At 32.2% G+C, this 23,902-nt stretch overlaps 1 protein-coding gene across 1 annotated transcript in view; it reads right to left on the reverse strand.

Annotated features, from left to right (window-relative positions):
- The window catches only part of LOC127706206 (formin-binding protein 4-like), a 40,724-nt gene that overhangs the window by 9,957 nt on the left and 6,865 nt on the right, over positions 1–23,902 (reverse strand). Inside the window, exons 2-13 of the mRNA XM_052210688.1 lie at positions 20,394–20,456; positions 18,029–18,067; positions 17,474–17,512; positions 17,120–17,211; positions 15,893–16,148; positions 15,310–15,499; positions 14,327–14,645; positions 12,294–12,591; positions 11,620–11,939; positions 4,496–4,825; positions 2,399–2,503; positions 1,830–1,963 (exon numbers count right to left, since the gene is read on the reverse strand). Of these exons, the coding sequence (XP_052066648.1) occupies positions 1,830–1,963; positions 2,399–2,503; positions 4,496–4,825; positions 11,620–11,939; positions 12,294–12,591; positions 14,327–14,645; positions 15,310–15,499; positions 15,893–16,148; positions 17,120–17,211; positions 17,474–17,512; positions 18,029–18,067; positions 20,394–20,454 (2,183 nt within the window). The 5' untranslated portion in view covers positions 20,455–20,456. The remainder of the gene's footprint in view (positions 1–1,829; positions 1,964–2,398; positions 2,504–4,495; positions 4,826–11,619; positions 11,940–12,293; positions 12,592–14,326; positions 14,646–15,309; positions 15,500–15,892; positions 16,149–17,119; positions 17,212–17,473; positions 17,513–18,028; positions 18,068–20,393; positions 20,457–23,902) is intronic.

The raw sequence follows: 23,902 nt of genomic DNA on the forward strand, positions 1-23,902 counted from the left end.
AAAAATTTGTTCAGATCATGTGATTTTATTAAGTTTACTTTCTGAACTAAACTTTTAAAAGTATACAAAATCTTGTAATTTTCAAATTACTTTCATCTGTGTAGTATCAATTCTTACTCAACTTCATATCTTCTACTTGTATAAAGTTTCTAGGAAAATAGAGAGGCAAAGTTGAGGATAAGTTCATAATTTCTTAAGGTTGAAATTGTCAAATGTGACTTTCTTATAATCTCACATGAATAACACCACCAAAAGATTCACCCATGGTTATTTGATACTTTTTGAAAAAATAAATGCTATCTACTTTTACATGATTGTGATTATTTGTGAACGCCAAAATCAATTATTTAGAAACCATCGTTCTGCGAGAGCATTTATATATAGTGTAGTATCAGTCTTGTTCAGCATTATCAATATAAACTTTCAGGTTAGTGCAAGAAAGTGTTTGGGTTTTCTCAAAACATGAATATTTAATTTATATATTCATTCAAATTAATATACAATTTGCTTTCTCATTTATACATTCTTTAAAGAAAATTGTCATTAAAGAAAATATTTGAGGTCACATATCAAAACTGGTTTTATTTCTAATCTGAAATCATTTTTTTTTTAGAATTTTGTAAAATAGAAATTTCCAAAAACATTGTTTATCTCCAAAGAACTTTTTTAGTTCTATTTTCTATAATAAATTGTTATGTAGATGGTATTTTTTTTTGCAGTTCTAAATGTAATATTTAATCTGTACAGTTTCAAAGTTGCATTATTTCATAGCAGTTTCAAATGTTTAACTTTTTTCTATACAGTTTCAAATGTTGTATTGTTTTGATGCAGTTTCAAATGTTGTTTTGTTTTGGTGCAGTTTCAAATGTTGTATTTTGTGGTGCAGTTTCAAATGTTGTATTTTTTGGTGCAGTTTCAAATGTTGTATTTTTTGGTGCAGTTTCAAATGTAGTATTTTTTCTGTGCAGTTTCTAATGGTCATATTTTTTATGTACATTCTAAAATATTAAATCGTTATGATGAAGAACAGCAATAAATATTACACCACATTACTTCTGGCAAACTGAAATAGAGTACAGTATTAATACAATATTAATCTTATCACAAATCTCTCACTGAAATTTTTCTTTTTTTCTTATTCATTTACCATAAAAATAAAGAAAATTAAAAATAAATCTGCATAAATGAGCTTTTAACAGAATGAAAAAAATTAATGGATAGCTTGAAAATTTGAAGAACTTGTAGAAAAAAACTTTCAAATTTACTATAAAAAATCTATTTCTTTAACAAGTTTAATGTTGTCCTCTGAATGCAAAAAAAGATATTTAAACTTACCCCAACAGAATATTAACTTATCCTTATTTTATGTTTCCTTGGTAACAGCCAACCTCATTTTCTATGATACTTTGTCATCCGTCTTTAATGTTGGTATTGTTCTTGGCACCACTCACTTGTGACTTCTTGACTCCAATCTTTGACATTCAATGTATCATCACTAGCTATCCAATCACAAGACACCATTGTATGTACATGTATCCAACCAATTTCTTGTCACATGTACTGAGATACCTTGTCCATACCATGTGTCCATCAGAACTTTATATGATGAATTTGAGATGACTGAATGCCAATGAGAATATGATCACTGTCAATTTCATAATGTGTTTTGTGTCTAAAGAACAAATCAAAATTTGCATAATGCCTGGGCAGAGAGAATAGTTCCCTGCTAAAGCATTTTGAGCACTTTAATCCCACTGTAACACAAGAATGTTACCGTGGTTACTGTCCACACTGACCCATTGATGACAAAATCGTAAGTAAAACCATACCTGTCCCAATGACACGACCATCCAGGTGGCGCTGCACTTCTTTCGTACTGCTCTAATTGCCAGTTTGCTTCCTCTAGTTTAATGAGATAAAATTCAGTGTTCAATCCACCAGCTTGCCAATCCTGGTGTCTGGTCTGTTAAAATGTAAATAAATATTTTTTCTTTTTTTTTTATCTTGATCTGTGGTTCAAAATCAAGCAAATGTATGCCTTAAAGTAAAAGTTCCAGAATATCCCTGGCAGTTCTATATAATAAGCTACTATGCTAATTTTGTTGCTTAATTCTAATAGCTCTCAGCTTGCATCAAGATCATTATTTGTATAAAATTTCCGACATTGTTTTGCACAGTTCACATTAAATTTAAATGGGCAATGTATTAACATTTACATTATGACCTAATTTGAATCAAACTTTACACCATTTCTTTGAAAGGTCAAATATTAATGAAAACAGTGACATATTACAGGAAAATTAAACGAAAAAAGTTCAACAAAAATGTTAAAACTTGTTAATGTCGTATAAGATAAGGATGGTTATTCTTTCATGATACTGAAGTCTTTATAATATACCTCTAATTCTACTAGGAGAATCTGCAGCTTTGATAGCCCTTTCTTTGTTACTTCTAAAAATTCTAACTTGCTCAATGCTAAATCTGCTAATTCTGAAGCTTGCATCTAAAAAAAATAGAAAGCATGATATAATATATGTATATAAATCCAATAGTGATTCATTCATATCATTAAGTCTTCTAATTCTGATGCTTGCATCTAAAACATACATAAAATAAATGTGGAATGTGTCCATGGAACACAGATGATGCCCCCACTTGCATACACTATTATAAAGGGACATAAAGAACAGTAAAATTGACCTTAATTCAAACTTGATCTGTGTATTGTTGTATTAATAAGCACTGTGTATACGTTTCATAACATTTGGTTGAGGCATTCGTAAGTTAGAGAACAGAAACGTAAAATTCAGCAATTTTTCCATTTGTAAAGGGGCATAACTCTAGAATGGTAAAAGTGACGCCACCAAAATTCTAACGTGATCTGTGTTTTATGGTTATAAGAATAGTGTATAAGTTTCATAACATTTGGTTGACGCAAACTTAAGTAAGAGAACGGAAATGATTTTTTTTCCATTTGTAAAGGGCATAACTCGAGAATGGTAAAAGTGACGCCACCAAAATTCAAACTTGATCTGTGTTTTGTGGTAATAAGCATTGTGTATACGTTTCACAACATTTGGTTGAGGCAAACTTAAGTAAGAGAATGGAAACAAATTTTTCTCCATTTGTAGAGGGGCATAACTCTAGAAATGTAAAATTGATGCCACCAAAATTCTAACGTGATCGGTGTTTTGTGGTAATAAGCATTGTGTATAAGTTTCATAACATTTGGTTGAAAAAACTAAAGTTAGAGAACGGAAACCAATTTCAGGACGTACTGACAGACATGGGTAAAACTTAATGCCCCCTACGCTACGGCAGGGGCAAAACAAGACATGATACATATATATACATCCAATAGTCATTCATTCATATCATTAAGTCTTCTAATTCTGATGCTTGCATCTAAAACATACATAAAACAAGATATCATACACGTATATAAATACAATAGTCATTCCTTCAAATGAGAAAAATTCGTAAGGGTTCCGCGGAACCCAGTGTCTCGCCTACTTTTGCTGTTAGTCGCAGGCTCAACAAAAATGGGGAAAAAATTATTAAAAATTTTCCTCTAGATACTATCTTTTGATTGTAAGAAGTTCTGTTCAAGTTTGGTAAAAATCCAAGAAGGTTTATGAATCTGATAACTGTTTAAAAACTTTAACTGCAGACTGTACGTAATGTTTACTGGAATAAAACTAAGTCCATTTATAAGTAATATAAGGAAAAACAGGAAATAAATTTTTACAAAATTTCCTTCTAGATACTAGCTTTTGATCATAAACAAGCTTCTGTCCAAGTTTGGTACAAATCCAGAATAGTTTAAGAAAGTTATTAAAATTTTGAAAGCTTTAACCACAAAGTGAATGTAATGTTAACTGGCAAAAAAAACTAAGTCCATTTATGAGTAAAATACGGATAAACAGGATTATTTTTTAACAAAATTTACTTTTGAATACTATCTTATGATCACAAACAAGCTTCTGTCCAAGTGTGGTACAAATCCAGGATAGTTTAAGAAAGTTATTAAAATTTGAAAACTTTAACCACAGAGTGAATGTTATGTTAACTGGCAAAAAAAACTAAGTCCATATATGAGTAAAATACGGATAAACAGGACTTTTTTTTTTACAAAATTTACTTTTGAATATAATCTTATGATCATAAACAACCTTCTGTCCAAGTTTGGTAGAAATCCAGGATAGTATAAGAAAGTTATTAAAATTTGTAAAACTTTAACCACAGAGTGAATATTTGTGGACGCCGACGGAATGTAGGATTGCTATGTCTCGCTTCTGCGACAAAAGTCGCAGGCTCGACAATAAGGTTACTTTATCTGTTACTGGTTTGGACCAAACACCTAAGAGTGATTAGAAAACCGTAAGAATATCATTACAAATGTGCACAGGGACATTTTTTTAATAATTATTTCATGAATTCAATATTTAATTTAGATGCATCTGATAAACAGTAAACATTTTTTAAATTGCCATACCTTTTTATTAGCTAATTCAACATCTGCTTTAATAGTACCAGTAACAATGTTCTCTAGCTCTTCATCAATATCTACATCTAACGACTTCTTAGGGGGCTTCTCCTCTACCTCTTCCTTAACTTCTACCTTAACTTCTATCATTTCTTCATCTTTTCCTTTTCCTTCATCTGAATTTTCTTCTTTTTCTTTTTTTATGTCTTTCAATTTGATCTCAGTTTGTTCTGCTTCCTCACTTGTCCTTTTATCGGATTTTTCACGATCTTTTTCTGAACTTTTCTTCTCTTTTTCTTCATGTCTGTCTTTTTTCCTCTCTCTGTCCTTATCTTTTTCCTTCAAAATAATTATTTTGTATAATCTTCTATGATAAATAATTCCTACACCAGTGTTTGGAACCCATACAAAATACTGATCTTCAAGTAAACAAAAAAAATTCTGGGCACATTCAACACACTCAGGCAAAATTGACCTTAGATGGATTTGGCTATTTTTTTAAGGTCTTTTTTGGTTATATATCTCTTCAACTGTTCCGTTCTTATACATCCTTGGCTTTCAAATATTCAGCTTTGAGCGTTCTTGATGAAGGTAAATCCAGAAAAGTATTTTGGACGCATGAAATTTATAACGTGTTTTTTAAAGTTAAGTCACAAGTGTATGAATAGTCTGCCTAGACTTATGGATAATTATGTATGTAAGAAGGGCTTTAAGTTGCTTTGCACTCGAGATAGAATAACAGTTTTGAAACAAGATTATGCTTCCATAGAACATGATGGCTCTCTTGCACTATCATTTTCCAGATTCAGCGAACTGTGACCTCAGGGTAAAAACCATATATTTGGCATATAATGTAAGTTGTTCACGTCATTATTTATAAACAAGTGTACTATCTTTCAAGTTGATAAAGACCACAACTTCAGGGTAAACTAACCCAAAAACTGTATTCTGAGAATCTTCTGGTTTTACACTATCACATTTCTATAAAGGATCAGTGATCTGGAAAATCTGTGTCAAAACCATAACCTGACATATAATTTTAAAAGTTTATATGATAATGACCATGTGTACTAAGTTTCAAGTTGATGTGACCATAACTTCCTGGTTAACTAACTTAATCCAAAAGTAAAACCTGATATGGGACGAAAGAACAGAATAACTGATGAACAGAATATCAGACGGACTCACAAATCAGAAAACATAATGCCCCTTACTATCGTAGGCGGGGCATAAATAGGTTTAACTGCCAAAGTAGTAACAATGTACTTTAATTTCCAATAGGTTTAACTGCCAAAGTAAGTTACAATGTACTTTAATTTCCAATAGGTTTAACTGCCAAAGTAACTTACAATGTACTTTAATTTCCAATAGGTTTAACTGCCAAAGTAAGTTACAATGTATTAGAATTTCCAATAGGTTTAACTGCCAAAGTAAGTTACAATGTACTTTAATTTCCAATAGGTTCAACTGCCAAAGTAAGTTACAATGTTCTTTAATTTCAAATAGGTTCAACTGCCAAAGTAAGTTACAATGTACTTTAATTTCCAATAGGTTTAACTGCCAAAGTAAGTTACAATGTACTTTAATTTCCAATAGGTTTAACTGCCAAAGTAAGTTGCAATGTACTTTAATTTCCAATAGGTATAATTGCCAAAGTAACTTACAATGTACTTTAATTTCGAATAGGTTTAACTACCAAAGTAAGTTATAATGTAATTTCCAATAGGTTTAACTGCCAAAGTAAGTTACAATGTAATTTCCAATAGGTTTAACTGCCAAAGTAAGTTGCAATGTACTTTAATTTCCAATAGGTTTAACTGCCAAAGTAAGTTACAATGTAATTTCCAATAGGTTTAACTGCCAAAGTAAGTTACAATGTACTTTAATTTCCAATGGGTTTGACTGCCAAAGTAAGTTACAATGTACTTTAATTTCCAATAGGTTTAACTGCCAAAGTAAGTTACAATGTACTTTAATTTCCAATAGGTTTAACTGCGAAAGTGTTTAACTACCAAAGTAAGTTACAATGTATTTGAATTTCCAATAGGTTTAACTACCAAAGTAAGTTACAATGTACTTTAATTTCCAATAGGTCTAACTGCCAAAGTAACTTACAATGTACTTTAATTTCCAATAGGTTTAACTGCCAAAGTAAGTTACAATGTATTTGAATTTCCAATAGGTTTAACTGCCAAAGTAAGTTACAATGTACTTTAATTTCCAATAGGTTTAACTGCCAAAGTAACTTACAATGTATTTGAATTTCCAATAGGTTTAACTGCCAAAGTAACTTACAATGTACTTTAATTTCCAATAGGTTTAACTGCCAAAGTAAGTTACAATGTAATTTCCAATAGGTTTAACAACCAAAGTAAGTTACAATGTAATTTCCAATAGGTTTAACTGCCAAAGTAAGTTACAATGTAATTTCCAATAGGTTTAACTGCCAAAGTAAGTTACAATGTACTTTAATTTCCAATAGGTTCAACTGCCAAAGTAAGTTACAATGTACTTTAATTTCCAATAGGTTTAACTGCCAAAGTAACTTACAATGTACTTTAATTTCCAATGGGTTTAACTACCAAAGTAAGTTACAATGTAATTTCCAATAGGTTTAACTGCCAAAGTAAGTTGCAATGTACTTTAATTTCCAATAGGCTTAATTGCCAAAGTAACTTACAATGTACTTTAATTTCCAATAGGTTTAACAACCAAAGTAAGTTACAATGTAATTTCCAATAGGTTTAACTGCCAAAGTAAGTTACAATGTAATTTCCAATAGGTTTAACTGCCAAAGTAAGTTGCAATGTACTTTAATTTCCAATAGGTTTAACTGCCAAAGTAAGTTACAATGTACTTTAATTTCCAATAGGTATAATTGCCAAAGTAACTTACAATGTACTTTAATTTCCAATAGGTTTAACTACCAAAGTAAGTTACAATGTAATTTCCAATAGGTTTAACTGCCAAAGTAAGTTACAATGTAATTTCCAATAGGTTTAACTGCCAAAGTAAGTTGCAATGTACTTTAATTTCCAATAGGTTTAACTGCCAAAGTAAGTTACAATGTAATTTCCAATAGGTTTAACTGCCAAAGTAAGTTACAATGTAATTTCCAATAGGTTTAACTGCCAAAGTAAGTTACAATGTACTTTAATTTCCAATGGGTTTGACTGCCAAAGTAAGTTACAATGTACTTTAATTTCCAATAGGTTTAACTGCCAAAGTAAGTTACAATGTACTTTAATTTCCAATAGGTTTAACTGCGAAAGTGTTTAACTACCAAAGTAAGTTACAATGTATTTGAATTTCCAATAGGTTTAACTACCAAAGTAAGTTACAATGTACTTTAATTTCCAATAGGTTTAACTGCCAAAGTAACTTACAATGTACTTTAATTTCCAATAGGTATAACTGCCAAAGTAAGTTACAATGTACTTTAATTTCCAATAGGTTCAACTGCCAAAGTAAGTTACAATGTAATTTCCAATAGGTTTAACTGCCAAAGTAAGTTACAATGTAATTTCCAATAGGTTTAACTGCCAAAGTAAGTTACAATGTACTTTAATTTCCATTAGGTTCAACTGCCAAAGTAAGTTACAATGTACTTTAATTTCCAATAGGTTTAACTGCCAAAGTAACTTACAATGTACTTTAATTTCCAATGGGTTTAACTACCAAAGTAAGTTACAATGTAATTTCCAATAGGTTTTACTGCCAAAGTAAGTTGCAATGTACTTTAATTTCCAATAGGCTTAATTGCCAAAGTAACTTACAATGTACTTTAATTTCCAATAGGTTTAACAACCAAAGTAAGTTACAATGTAATTTCCAATAGGTTTAACTGCCAAAGTAAGTTACAATGTAATTTCCAATAGGTTTAACTGCCAAAGTAAGTTGCAATGTACTTTAATTTCCAATAGGTTTAACTGCCAAAGTAAGTTACAATGTACTTTAATTTCCAATAGGTTTAACTGCCAAAGTAACTTACAATGTACTTTAATTATCAATGGGTTTGACTGCCAAAGTAAGTTACAATGTACTTTAATTTCCAATAGGTTTAACTGCCAAAGTAAGTTACAATGTACTTTAATTTCCAATAGGTTTAACTGCGAAAGTGTTTAACTACCAAAGTAAGTTACAATGTATTTGAATTTCCAATAGGTTTAACTACCAAAGTAAGTTACAATGTACTTTAATTTCCAATAGGTTTAACTGCCAAAGTAAGTTACAATGTACTTTAATTTCCAATAGGTTTAACTGCCAAAGTAAGTTACAATGTATTTGAATTTCCAATAGGTTTAACTGCCAAAGTAAGTTACAATGTACTTTAATTTCCAATAGGTTCAACTGCCAAAGTAAGTTACAATGTACTTTAATTTCCAATAGGTTTAACTGCCAAAGTAAGTTACAATGTACTTTAATTTCCAATAGGTTTAACTGCCAAAGTAACTTACAATGTATTTGAATTTCCAATAGGTTTAACTGCCAAAGTAACTTACAATGTACTTTAATTTCCAATAGGTTTAACTGCCAAAGTAACTTACAATGTACTTTAATTTCCAATAGGTTTAACTGCCAAAGTAACTTACAATGTAATTTCCAATAGGTTTAACTACCAAAGTAACTTACAATGTTCTTTAATTTCCAATAGGTTTAACTGCCAAAGTAAGTTACATTGTACTTTAATTTCCAATAGGTTTAACTGCCAAAGTAACTTACAATGTACTTTAATTTCCAAAAGGTTTAACTACCAAAGTAAGTTACAATGTAATTTCCAATAGGTTTAACTGCCAAAGTAAGTTGCAATGTACTTTAATTTCCAATAGGTTTAATTGCCAAAGTAACTTACAATGTACTTTAATTTCCAATAGGTTTAACAACCAAAGTAAGTTACAATGTAATTTCCAATAGGTTTAACTGCCAAAGTAAGTTACAATGTAATTTCCAATAGATTTAACTGCCAAAGTAAGTTACAATGTATTTGAATTTCCAATAGGTTTAACTGCCAAAGTAAGTTACAATGTACTTTAATTTCCAATAGGTTCAACTGCCAAAGTAAGTTACAATGTACTTTAATTTCCAATAGGTTTAACTGCCAAAGTAAGTTACAATGTACTTTAATTTCCAATAGGTTTAACTGCCAAAGTAACTTACAATGTATTTGAATTTCCAATAGGTTTAACTGCCAAAGTAACTTACAATGTACTTTAATTTCCAATAGGTTTAACTGCCAAAGTAAGTTACAATGTAATTTCCAATAGGTTTAACTACCAAAGTAACTTACAATGTTCTTTAATTTCCAATAGGTTTAACTGCCAAAGTAAGTTACATTGTACTTTAATTTCCAATAGGTTTAACTGCCAAAGTAACTTACAATGTACTTTAATTTCCAATAGGTTTAACTACCAAAGTAAGTTACAATGTAATTTCCAATAGGTTTAACTGCCAAAGTAAGTTGCAATGTACTTTAATTTCCAAAAGGTTTAATTGCCAAAGTAACTTACAATGTACTTTAATTTCCAATAGGTTTAACAACCAAAGTAAGTTACAATGTAATTTCCAATAGGTTTAACTGCCAAAGTAAGTTACAATGTAATTTCCAATAGGTTTAACTGCCAAAGTAAGTTGCAATGTACTTTAATTTCCAATAGGTTTAACTGCCAAAGTAAGTTACAATGTACTTTAATTTCCAATAGGTTTAATTGCCAAAGTAAGTTACAATGTACTTTAATTTCCAATAGGTTTAACTGCCAAAGTAAGTTACAATGTACTTTAATTTCCAAAATGGTTTAACTGCCAAAGTAAGTTACAATGTACTTTAATTTCCAATAGGTTTAACTGCCAAAGTAAGTTGCAATGTACTTTAATTTCCAATAGGTTTAACTGCCAAAGTAAGTTACAATGTACTTGAATTTCCAATAGGTTTAACTGCCAAAGCAGGCCTCGACAATAACGCTTGTCTGATTGTCCGGTACCAGAGGAAAAAAAGGTCGGACAAGTAAAAGCTATATTAAGCTTGTCCGATGGGACAAGTAAAATTATTCTGCAGAAAATAAATTTAATCCAACTTTGATGAACAAAGTAATTATAAACAAAAAACAAGAAAAGAAGATAAAAACGAGTATTAATTTGACATGTTTACTCGCAAACCGATAATTTTAAACTGGTTATTTGTCAGGTACTTTTTAATAGGTAAAAGGCATACTATTCTCGGAAACCAGTTTTACTGATCCGAATCAGCAATGCGCTTTGTAGAAAAGGTAACTTTACAAGACAGTTCTTCACCAGCTCGGAAACGATTCGGTTCCTAAGTTTAATAGACAGTTTGGCACCGTAGGAGACATATTTAATAGATATGATTAATAGACAGTTTGGCACCGTAGGAGACATATTTAATAGATATGATTAATAGACAGTTTGGCAACGCAGGAGACATTCGGGACCAAGACAAATCAGTACCTGGTTTCCCACCTTATTCTGTTGCTTTATAATAAATACCATACCGGTAATTTTTTTAACAAAAATATTTTTTAAATAAAAATGAAGAAATTATTTACCATAAAATTCACAAAATCATACTTGATCATATGTAGAAAGAAACAATACTTGCAATACGGTGACCTATAGTTGTTAATTTCTGTGTCATTTGGTCTCTTGCAGAGAGTTGTCTCATCATCTTCTTTTTTTTATTGATTGCATTTGAATAATCTTTTTTCAACTTAAACAACCAGGATGCAAATCCAATGAGTGTACATTGACAGGCCTATCAGACGGTGCCTCATGTGCAGAGTCTGATGAGACTTTGGCATTGATGAAAACTAGAACCTAAGCCCTGTGACATGACTAGATTCAGTTGTTCTCGACTCATATTTTTGAAAAGTATTTCAAAAGATATAAATAAAATTCTGTTCTATTGTTTTAATTCATTTTGTTCCTTGAATCAACTTATAAAGCAAAAAAGGTTATTATAAAGATTTGTTTTGGACAAGTTACAATTTCATTCGGACAAGTAAGTTTTGGGTTGTACTTGTCCTACTGGACAAGTTGAAAAAAAAGTTATTGTAGAGGCCTGCAAAGTAAGTTACAATGTACTTTAATTTCCAATAGGTTTAACTATAAATAATACACACCTTGTCTCTTTCTCTATCTCGTTCTTTTTTCTCATCTTTTTCTTTCCTATCATCTTTTTCTTTCCTATCTTCTTTTTCTTTCCTTTCATCTTTCTCTCTCCTCTTGTCTTCTTTATCCTTTTTCTTGTCTTTCTTTCTTTCCTTATGTTCTTTCTCATGTTTATCATGATCCCTTCTTTTTTCATCCCTATGGTGACGATCTTCCTTATCTTTATCTTTATCCTTCTTTTTCTTTTTTTCTTTATGACTATGTCTGTCACTGTCACGTTCTCTGTGACTCTCATGTCGTCTTCTGGAATCTCTATCATCTAATCTTGAACCTTCAATATAATGTATTATATTATAATTTTGACTATATGCAAAAGTCACTAAAGTAAAAATAGTTCAGCTGTTAACAACTGACATTTTTGTGAAAAGGAATTATTAGCTTATTTTCCGTTTCCCATAAAAATGACCAACCAAAATTAAAAGATTAGTTATTGTGATACATATATAAAGCTGCATACATATATATGTATCAGATATTAGAATGTGAGATCTTATTATTGCGATACTCTACAAGTCGCATTAATTAAAACATGAATTTACAGTAATTTACAGAATGCTACTTTCTTTAATATTATAAATAAGCAGTAATGGCGTCTCAACAAATATGATTTCAAAAATTGTATTACCTATTTCTGTCACAGGTGACCTTGACCTACTGTGACCGTAATCAACAATTTTTGGTCTTTTAGCATCCCACACAGTCTCCTCTTCACCAGACCTCTTCCTTGGTGGTCCAACACGTCTCTCTAACTCCCTTGCCATCATTTCTTCAATGGCAGCCTTTCTACGAGCTTCTGTTTCCTGCTTCAATTTGATTTGTTCCTTTATTGAATCTATTAAAGTTAATTTTTTAGGAGCAGCTGGTTTTGGTTCACTTTTACTCTTGCCATCTTTTTTGTCAGGGCTGTTGGAATCTTTCCCAGTCTGGAAAAATTTAGAATGAAAATTTTCAAAATATGCTGAAGGTATAGTGTGTTCAATAAAGAAAGTTATATACAAATTTTACAGAATAGTGTATTGTATGATTTTGAATTGAAACTCACTATTAGAAGAACTCATCATAGTAGACATTTAAACCACATCTGACCTAGTGACAAGTAGACATGTACATTCATTGTGTTCAGGATGTTAAACAAACAATAATACATCATTCAATCAATGAATAAGTTCAGTATCAGGTAGGCATTTCAGATTGACCTGACCTCATTATAATTATATATCGAGACAATACTTGTATTCTGTATACTATGATTTAAAGTTGACACAGAAAATGGATCAATTATGTTTTTAAAAATTCTCTTATGATTGTGGCCTGTTATCTATTTCTAGCTAAAGGCTAGTTTAATATTGTATTGAAACTATTTACTGTGAAAGCACTTTTGTTTGGGGTACCAATTTTCATGGTTTTCATGGATGGTTTTATCCACAAATTTAAGTGTCCAACGAAATTTAACAACTGTTGTCCAAATCAAAACATGGAAAGATCCCCATGTAGGTTTGACTACATGGATACAGGCATATAGTCTAGAGAATACATTGAATATTAGCAAACAGGCTATGAACTATATACATGTATACAACATTAGACAGGATTTTACCTATCTAATCTATAAAAAAACTTAACTGAGCGACTAAACCCTTTTAATTCTAATGAAAAATTAGTTTTGAAAGATGAAAGTCAGACTTCCGGTGATGATATGCGATGATGAAATGTTCATTTTATCTCCTTATAATTCTCAATGAAAAAAAAAATTTCATACTGGGCTTGCTCTTTTTTATAAGAATAAATTCTACAATTCAAAGTACATTTGTAACATTTTTTCATGTAACTGTTTTCTTTAAGTGACATGTTTATGGCCCAATTAACATCTTTGATGATCGTTAACCTGTTGATCATTCAACTTTGGGTTAATAAGTGTCAGAACTTTTGATTACACGTGAGCAACAAAATGTTTACTTTTCAATTTCCTTTAATCGAGACAATTTGTAAGCATAGATGAATCAGCTTATTTCAGAAAGCAATTATTTTATTAAAATTTGATGAATGTTGTCAGTAATGAAAGACGAACAAGTAAGTGAAAATGAATACTTTTTTTTTCAATGTTCCAGAAATCATTATAGACCAACATATGATTATTTTCAAAGAATCTTCGTTTCTGATGGCTTTTAGTTCTTCATTCGATTTTTTTCAGAAAAAACTAAAATCTGCCTGTTTAAGAACCAAAGAGCATGTAACTTTTGCTCAAACCACGAAAATTGATACCCACGAATAAAAGGACTTTCACAGTTAATATAAAGCAATATTCAATTCTCACTCATTATGAAACCTATCAGTATTACATGTAGAATAAAGCATGTATTCATTTGCTAGGAAGTATATCAGTGACAGTAAATATATCACACTGTTCTAATAACAGAGAAAGTTATCAAATATGAAGATGCTTGCTTTAAAATTACAGAAAATTGTGACTGTTGCAATGTAGTGTTCAGAGACAGAGGTAAAACAGAAAACGATCATATATGCAGCAGGAATATCATAATAGCTATTACATCTGTCTTTTATTAAGTGTACCTACAAAGTGGCATCAATACCTGATACAGTATCTTCATAGGAGTTTAAAGTATTCACATTGAACGGAAATCAATGATTTTTGTTTACCTTTTTCTTTTCTAGAGCGACTTCTAGTGCTTTATCTATATCATCAAGGTCCAAATCTATATCTTCATCTTCATCTTTCTTCTTTGTTTTCTTCTTTCTATCATCATCTCCTTCAGATTCTGATGCAGAAGTCTCAGCATCACTATCGTCATAGGCAGCTAATGCTGATAATGCCCTTTTTGGTGATGATTTACTATCCGCCAATTTTTTGTCATCTTTTGATTCTAACTCTGGCTCTTTTTTTTTGACTGGTACATCTGGAGATTTAGTCTCTGGTGGCATTATATGTGCTGGTAGTGGTCTTGTGGCTTCTGGTTCACTGTAAAAAAAGTCAATGTTAAAAGATTATTTATTCTCGGGTGGCATTATATGTGCAAGTAGTGGTATTGTGGCTTCTTTTTCACTGTATTCAATAGAAAGCTATAATAAAAAAAAATCATCTAGAAACAAATATTTTGAAGAATTTATACTTAGTGCAGCTACATTTAGCAAATGTGACCTTGACCTTAAAATCAAGTCTTCTGCTTATCCTACTATCAACCACTTGTATAGTTCTATTTTTATCAGCTACATGTATGACCTTGACCTTTAATCTAATGTCATTAAAATCAAAGAGTTCTTCCCCTTCACTCTATCTTCTATAAATATAATTCAATTTATCCTCTGGCAACAATTTTTTTCAATTACACTTCAATTTTTTGTAACAGTGACATTGAAACTTGAACTATTCACCCCTAAATAAATAGAATTTATTTCCTTTCCCTTTGTCATCAATCTGTATAAGTGGTTTGAATTAATCAAGGGCAGCCTAATTTTTCCTCAGGGAAACTATTTGTTTTAGACATGTAGATGGGCAAAGCAATGACTTTGAAATCCAAAATTTTTTTCTGGGGAGCTTTACAATAATGAATACACAATATAAATGGTTTAATTAAACAGTCAATCACAAAGGTCATAATGAAATTTGTGTTTCTTTATCTTACACTTTCTTGACTGGTTTAACTTTGCCTTCCTTTTGAAGCTTCGCTACTTTTTCTTCATAGGATTTCATCTGCAGTAAATACTTTGTAAATCCTGGTGGAATTTCCCACGTTACTTCATTTGTAACTGTGTTCCAGTAGTAATAACATTGTGTATTGTCATCCAATGTCTGCTGCCAGACTGTGGTCGGCTCTGTAAAATAAAAGACTGTAATGAGACATGCTATTTATCTAAAGAAGATGAATTAGATATATGTCATTTGTAATGTGGGCAGCAGATGATTGCATAAGTCTTTTGCTGACTTAAATTATTGTGGCGCAATTGAGAAAAGGCAATTAATAAAAGAAATTAGAGAGGCAAGGACCCAAAAAGGTAAAGCATTCCTTTGCATCCCTTATTATAAGGTACAAAGGCAGTATTTTGGTCTACTATAATATCAACTGATTTTCTAATTTCATTTTTAATTATGAGTCCTTTTCATATGCTCAGTGAGATGTTACCCATAACTGAGTATGGAAGAGATGTTATTGGAAAATTATAAAGGGAGAAGGGAGCCCATAACTGAGTATAGAAGCGAGTACAAACCATCAGGCCATTCTACGTCTGTTTCTTTCTTTGTCGTACTTTTCTCCGTATCAGATCTCCCTGTAAATTCTGAGTCTCCCTTCACAAACATGTTTTTATACATTGATCTGGCTTTGTTAGAAACAAAGGTTGGTTCTGTATCCTTAGTGTTACTAGGTTTCTGATCTGGATTCTGTTTAAAACTAGGTGCCGCCTCAGGGTCCATTGTAAACCCAGGTCTGTCTGAAGAATCATTACTGTCTTCATGTTCAAGTTGCTGGAAGATAATACAGAGTAAACTAGCTTACATTTTTCAGATTATAATTAGAACAAGAGGCTCACAAGAGTCTTGTGTTGTTCACCTGGATCTATGTGTATTTTAATATTTGAGACAAGAACAAATTATTTTTGTTTATCTTGTATTGCTGATCATTTTTTCCATTTTCTGTTTCTCTTATATCCACTCGAACTTTTTGCCCAAAATATACAAAGTAGGTAAACATCATCATTCAAGGGAAATAACTTCTATAAAGTAGGCTTACAATTTCTGCTTTGTTTACTTATTTGTAGATCTTGTATTGCTGGTCATATTTTCTGATTACAATTTTTCTTGATCTTCTTTAGTTCTAGGCCAAACTCATTAAAAAAAAAGGGTAAAATTATCATTTAAGGTCAATAACTGTTATTGTCTACTGACAATTTCGGCAATGGTGAATTATTTGTAAATCTTGCCTTGCTCATAATTTATTTATGTTTATAGTTTTCTTTATCTACTACAGTATTCGTCAAAAATGCAAAAATTGGTAAAAACCATCATTTTAGGGCCATTACTTCTTTTTTTTTTTTGTCTATGCTGACCTACAGATCTTGTCCTGATGATCATTTTTGCTGCTTACATTTTATATTATCTATTTCAGTTCTTGCATAATATGCAAACAATGTGTAAAAAAATCATCATTAAAGGACAACAACTATATTAAAGGAATCGACCCTTTGGGTCAGGTGAGCTAAAAATTACTAATTTTAGCTCAAAACTTTTTCTCAAAACTCTAAAGGAGTTAAATAATGAAAATTTAGATTGATATCTCTTTTACAAAGAGTGTAATCAACTTATTTTCCAAGATATTTTTTTGTTCATGTCAAGCCCTTTCTTACATTACATATGTATAAAACACAGGTTTAACAAAACAAATTTTTCCAACATGTCAGATGTGTACAAATCTTGTATACTGTTGAATAAAAACTTACTGCCAGAAAATTTGCCACTTGTGAATCTATGTGATCTCCATTTCCATTCTCTTTTGGCTTGCTAATTTCTGCTGGAGGAGCAATTGACCCTACTGTAAAATAAAAGAATACATGTTTAATAAATAATTCTATTTAGTGCTTCATTGTATGAGTTTCGCCTAACTTCTTAGATGCTGTTGATGAATATATCATACTGCAACTGATTTTTTGTTATGAATGATCAAATATAAAGATGTGAAGTCAATTTACATAAACTCATAAATAAAACATATTAACAAGGGGTGTGGGATATTCCTAAAATCATATGTTTTCCTATATTTTTTTCTTCTGTTACCATGGATACAATATACAAACCTTCATCTTCAGCTTCGTCTTCAGATTCATCGTTTCCACCTGAAAACAGACATTAGTAAATATATAATTTATAATGAACAGCAACATTGGGTTTATTTTACAAGTAATTTTTGGGGTATTTTTAAGTTCTTCCATATCGATAATATAATGGAAAATTCTGTTGATTACAAACATCATTTTCTAAATACATGTTTGTGCTAGATTTTACTAAAATTTTCAAATGATTTGAAAGCACTAACAAATGTAATCTACAACTCAAGTAAAAACAAATCTGTAAAAATAACTGCAGTAAAAATTGGCAGGTTCCTTTTGAATGGTAATGTAGATGGAACATGTGATTAACAATGGAGATACACATCAATTCGAATTGATGATTTCAAGATAGATTCAAAATAAAATATACTTAAAATATACTTGTAGACCACATTGAGCTTTGATTGCTTACATCCATGTCATTTGAACTCTGGTGGATAGTTGTCTCATTGACAATCATACCACACCTCCTTATCTTTATATTTGTACATGTTGTATTTGGCTGAAATATACAACCCCTACCTGGAATGTCTTCTTCCTGTCTATTGTAACCATACTTAGCTGAAATTAAATATAAACATATTACACAATAGGATTTATTTTCTTACAACACTAATCTGAATAAAATATGCTGTCCTCATTTCTGTTGGTTTTAAATTCAATAGATTTATGGATTTCATGATTTTTTAAAACCTAGGTACTCTCTTTTTTCCATAATTTAGTTTGAAACAAATTTTTAGTTTAAAGAAAAAGGTACTCTTTATGGCCAAAAGACTGTATTATGACCTTCAGAAGTCTTCTAGTATTGAATGTTGGGTTGCTATTCATATTTCATTGATTTCCACAGGAAGAAACTAATTCCCCTATTCCATCATCAGGACAGTAAGGAACTAATTCCCCCATTCCATTATCAGGACAGGAAGGAACTAATTCCCTCATTCCATTATCAGGACAGTAAGGAACTAATTCTCTCATTCCATTATCAGGACAGTAAAGAACTAATTCCCTCATTCCATTATCAGGACAGTAAGAAACTAATTCCCTCATTCCATTATTAGGACAGTAAGGAACTAATTCCCTCATTTCATTATCAGGACAGTAAGGAACTAATTCCCCCATTCCATTATCAGGAACGTAAGGAACTAATTCCCCCATTCCATTATCAGAACATAAGGAAATGATTCCCTCATTCCATTATCAGGACAGTAAGGAACTAATTCCCCCATTCCATTATCAGGACAGTAAGGAACTAATTCCCCCATTCCATTATCAGAACATAAGGAAATAATTCCCCCATGCCATTATCAGGACAGTAAGGAACTAATTCCCCCATTCCATTATCAGGACAGTAAGGAACTAATTCCCCCATTCCATTATCAGGACAGTAAGGAACTAATACCCTCATTCCATTATCAGGACAGTAAGGAACTAATTCCCCAATTCCATTATCAGGACAGGAAGGAACTAATTCCCTCATTCCATAATCAGGACAGTAAGGAACTAATTCCCCCATGCCATTATCAGGACAGTAAGGAACTAATTCCCTCATTCCATTATCAGGACAGTAAGGAACTAATTCCCCCATTCCATTATCAGGACAGTAAGGAACTAATTCCCCCATTCCATTATCAGGACAGTAAGGAACTAATTCCCTCATTCCATTATCAGGACAATAAGGAACTAATTCCCCCATTCCATTATCAGGACAGAAAGGAACAAATTCCCCCATTCCATTATCAGGACAGTAAGGAACTAATTCCCCCACTCTATTATCAGAACATAAGGAAATAATTCCCTCATTCCATTATCAGGACAGTAAGGAACTAATTCCCCCATTCCATTATCAGAGCAGTAAGGAACTAATTCCCCCATTCCATTATCAGGACAGTAAGGAACTAATTCCCCCATTCTATTATCAGGACAGTAAGGAACTAATTTCCATTATCAGGACAGTAAGGAACTAATTCCCCCATTCCATTATCAGGACAGTAAGGAACTAATTCCCCCATTCCATTATCGGGACAGTAAGGAACTAATTCCCTCATTCCTTTATCAGGACAGCAAGGAACTAATTCCCTCATTCCATTATCAGGACAGTAAGGAACTAATTCCCCCATTCCATTATCAGGACAGTAAGGAACTAATTCCCCCATTCCATTATCGGGACAGTAAGGAACTAATTCCCTCATTCCTTTATCAGGACAGCAAGGAACTAATTCCCTCATTCCATTATCAGGACAGTAAGGAACTAATTCCCCCATTCCATTATCAGAACAGTAAGGAACTAATTCCCCCATTCCATTATCAGGCCAGTAAGGAACTAATTCCCCCACTCCATTATCAGGACTATATAAGGAACTAATTCCCCCATTCCATTATCAGGACAGTAAGGAACTAATTCCCCCACTCCATTATCAGGACAGTAAGGAACTAATTCCCCCATGCCATTATCAGGACAGTAAGGAACTAATTCCCCCACTCCATTATCAGGACAGTAAGGAACTTATTCCCCCACTCCATTATCAGGACAGTAAGGAACTAATTCCCTCATTCCATTATCAGGACAGAAAGGATCTAATACCCCCACTCCATTATCAGGACAGTAAGGAACTAATTCCCCCATGCCATTATCAGGACAGTAAGGAACTAATTCCCCCACTCCATTATCAGGACAGTAAGGAACTAATTCCCCCATTCCATTATCAGCACAGTAAGGAACTAATTCCCCCATTCCATTATCAGGACAGTAAGGAACTAATCCCCCATTCCAGAATGTAAATCTTGAAAATATCAAAAGAACAAGAAAATATGAGCTGCAATTAAATAACCCTGCAAAATTTGTACAGAATTCTAATTTCAAAATTGACAAAACCTTCAATATGCATACCCAGAAATCCATCGCTACTATCCCCTAATTGTAGCACTTGTCTTCTGCCTCGTCTACCCATTTCTGAAAATAAAAGAAAAGAAAAATAAGTATTTGTAGAGTAGATGTACGATGGACATAGATTATCATGAAAAATGAGTAAACTCAAAGATGAGAAATATAATACAATATTTGTAACAATACTCACATACTCAACTTGTCAACAAATTATGTTTTTCTAACATATTCTTTTCAGCTATTTATCATACAGTTACATTTACAATTGACATGTGCCTCCAACATTTCAGTGAGCCAAACACAAATTACAAATGTTTAAAATTTCTATGTTAGCCACATTTCATCATATGGTTTGCAGTGAGCTCTTAATTTTGATGGTTACCTGTGGATATTGTGACTACAGTACCTACTCGCCTATTAGACGGAAGTTTGGGAGTAAAATTCATAATCCAGAGAGGGGTACCGACTAATAGGCGAGATCCAGCGACCACTGGAAAAATCAAAGCTCAAGAAAGGTGGTCAGGTGTGACATTTCCTGGTCAAAACAACGTTGGTGATAGCAAAACCTACATAAATCTCTAAATAAAAAGTTTTTGTTGAAAATAAATGACTACAATACTGTCTTTGTGTTTTATTTGTTCTTTGATTACCATTTTCTGCCAATTCGTGTTGAATTTCCCACTGTTTCCTTTTTGTGTATTGATTTTTTATGGTCACATGGTTTGTGTATAAACCCAAAAGAAGAGCCAAGAACCAGAAATGAAAAGGAGGTAACAATATACCAAATATGTAAAAGGATGTAGTCAACCAAGTTATTGTGTTATTATTGTTAAATCATGATATCAATACAATACTTATCAATCATATGATAATAAAAATAATTTTAAGTTTTTTCCCAAGATTGAAATATTCTTCATTAAAATGTCTCAGGTGAACAAAAATTACAGTGGTGATTGACAAGCCAATATAATGGCAAATAAACAGTGTTGTGTACCATCATCTTTCAAGGAGGCAGTTGTCCGACCACTCTTGAAAAAGGTTGGTCTAGACAAAGAGATATTGAAAAATTATCGACCAGTCTCTAATCTTCCGTTCGTATCCAAAGTGGTCGAAAAAGTCGTCGAGACTCGCCTTGAAAACCATCATACGTCAAACTCTCTTCACGACAATGTACAATCAGCCTATCGTGCGTGTCATTCGACCGAGACAGCATTACTTCGTGTGCATCATGACATCACTGTTGCACTTGATAACGACTGTTGTGCCGTTTTACTCATGCTAGACCTATCGACTGCTTTCGATCATTCTATTCTCATAAAGCGGATGGAATACTCTTGTGGGATAACCAGTACAGCACTTAGTTGGTTGAAGTCATATCTCGAGATGAGGACTCAGCGAATCGCTATTGGTTCTGTTCTTTCTGTGATGAGATTCGTCTTCTATTTGGTGTTCCTCAAGGATCGGTCTTGGGACCAAAACTTTATTGCATTTTCGCAAGACCAATTGGTGAAATATGTAAACGACATAATATGTGTTATCACTGTTATGCAGACGACACACAAGTTTATCTTGTGTTTAAACCACTTGATAATTGGACAAATATATCAAAGCGACTTGAGGCTTGCGTAGCTGACATCAGCAAGTGGATGTGCTCGAATCTGCTAAAATTAAACGAGGACAAAACTGAGCTTTTAGTGTTTGCTCCAAAAAACCGAGTGAAGAACCTCTCAGACTTGCATCTCAAGTTTGGTGGAAACGTTGTCAGTGATACTGAGTGCGTAAAAAACCTAGGCATTTATTTTGAGAAAACTTTGGCAATGGACAAACAAATTAGCGCTGTTTCAAAATCATGTTTTCATCAGATAAGAAACATTGGACGAATTCGTCCATTTGTTACCGAAGAAGCATGCAAAACATTAGTATGCTCCCTTGTAACCTCTCGTTTGGATTATGGGAACGCATTGCTGTATGGACTCCCATCAACTACTATTCAAAGATTACAGCGAGTTCAAAACACAGCAGCCAGGGTCATTACAAGGAGGAGGAAATACGACCACATAATGCCAATCCTAAAGTCTCTCCATTGGCTCCCCGTAACATACCGATGCCAATATAAACTCCTCGTCTATGTGTTCAAGGCTTTGCATGAGGAGGCACCGGTCTACCTACAAGAACTCAGTAATATATATAAACCAATGCGAACTCTCAGATCTGAAAATGCCATGATTTTAACAACACCACGTGTGAGAACTAAAACATATGGGGAAAGGAGATTCGACAAAGCAGCAGCTGTTCTATGGAATGATTTACCAAGTGATATACGGAACATCCATTCTGTGAACGCTTTTAAGAAACACCTGAAAACTCATTTATTCAGACATGCTTTTTCATAGTTCTTAAAATATTTTATATCGCTGTAATTTTTGAATTTTTAATTTTTAAGCAAATATTTTTTGAATTTTTTAAGCAAATATTTTTAATTTATTTTTATTTGTACGGGTTCAATGTCTCCTTTATTTTACCATGCCCATTTATATAAATTTTATTGTTGATCAGTAAATTTAATAGTATAGTTTTATATGCCATTTATTTTAAATATGTTTGTTTAAGGATCTCATAACATTGGGCTTTCATATTTTATTGTTAATGCTTATATATGTGTGTGAATATGTTGTAAAGCGCTTAGGGTATTTTTTGATATTATATAATGCGCTGTTATAAATACTGTATAATAATAATAAATAATAATCCTTTAATACCCCATAATTAAGAGACAAAGAGTGTATTTGTAACAGCCACTATGTTCCGTCCGTTACTTTGTTCCGGTGGAACTTTTCAACTAGTTATTTCGTTCGGATGGAACTTTCCAACTAGTTGTTTTATTCGGAGTGCAGTCGAAAAGTTCCGGAAAAAAGTAGCTAGTTGAAAAGTCCCGGAACAATGTAGCTAATTGAATAGTTCTGGCGGAATAGAACAACTAGTTACATCGTTCCGAATATACCATATTTCGTCCTTTTTGTAGAAAGAGGGAGAAGAATGAGTATCAGTATATACGAGAGCAAATCATTAATTTACAAGAATACCCAACGCACTGAAAGGGGTTTCTTTGGGGACAAATATGCAAAATTTAAGTTGTATTTCATAGCTCACATAAAACGGAATAAGTTGCATTATCATGCAAATTAAGTATTCATATTACCCTCAAGAGAGGGAAGAATACCCCCCTCCTCATGTGGTTCTTTGCATCAATTCTCCAAATGGAACTTTGTGACTGGTTGATAAGTTCCATTGGAACTTTTGGGCTAGTTTGTTAGTTCCGGTTTTGACTTATTTGCCAAAGAGGAACTTTGTGGCTAGTTGATAAGTTCCTTTTGACTTTTGTAATCAGTATCTTGGTTTCCCTTTGAAAGGTTCAAATATAATATGTTGCGCTTTTACTTTGCATCAATTCTCCAAATGGAACTTTCTGCCTGGTTGATAATTTCCGTTGGAACTTTTGGGCTAGTTTGTTA

Source organism: Mytilus californianus, unplaced genomic scaffold, assembly GCF_021869535.1.
Source record: "Mytilus californianus isolate M0D057914Y unplaced genomic scaffold, xbMytCali1.0.p SCAF_6, whole genome shotgun sequence".
Lineage (NCBI taxonomy): Eukaryota > Metazoa > Mollusca > Bivalvia > Mytilida > Mytilidae > Mytilus > Mytilus californianus.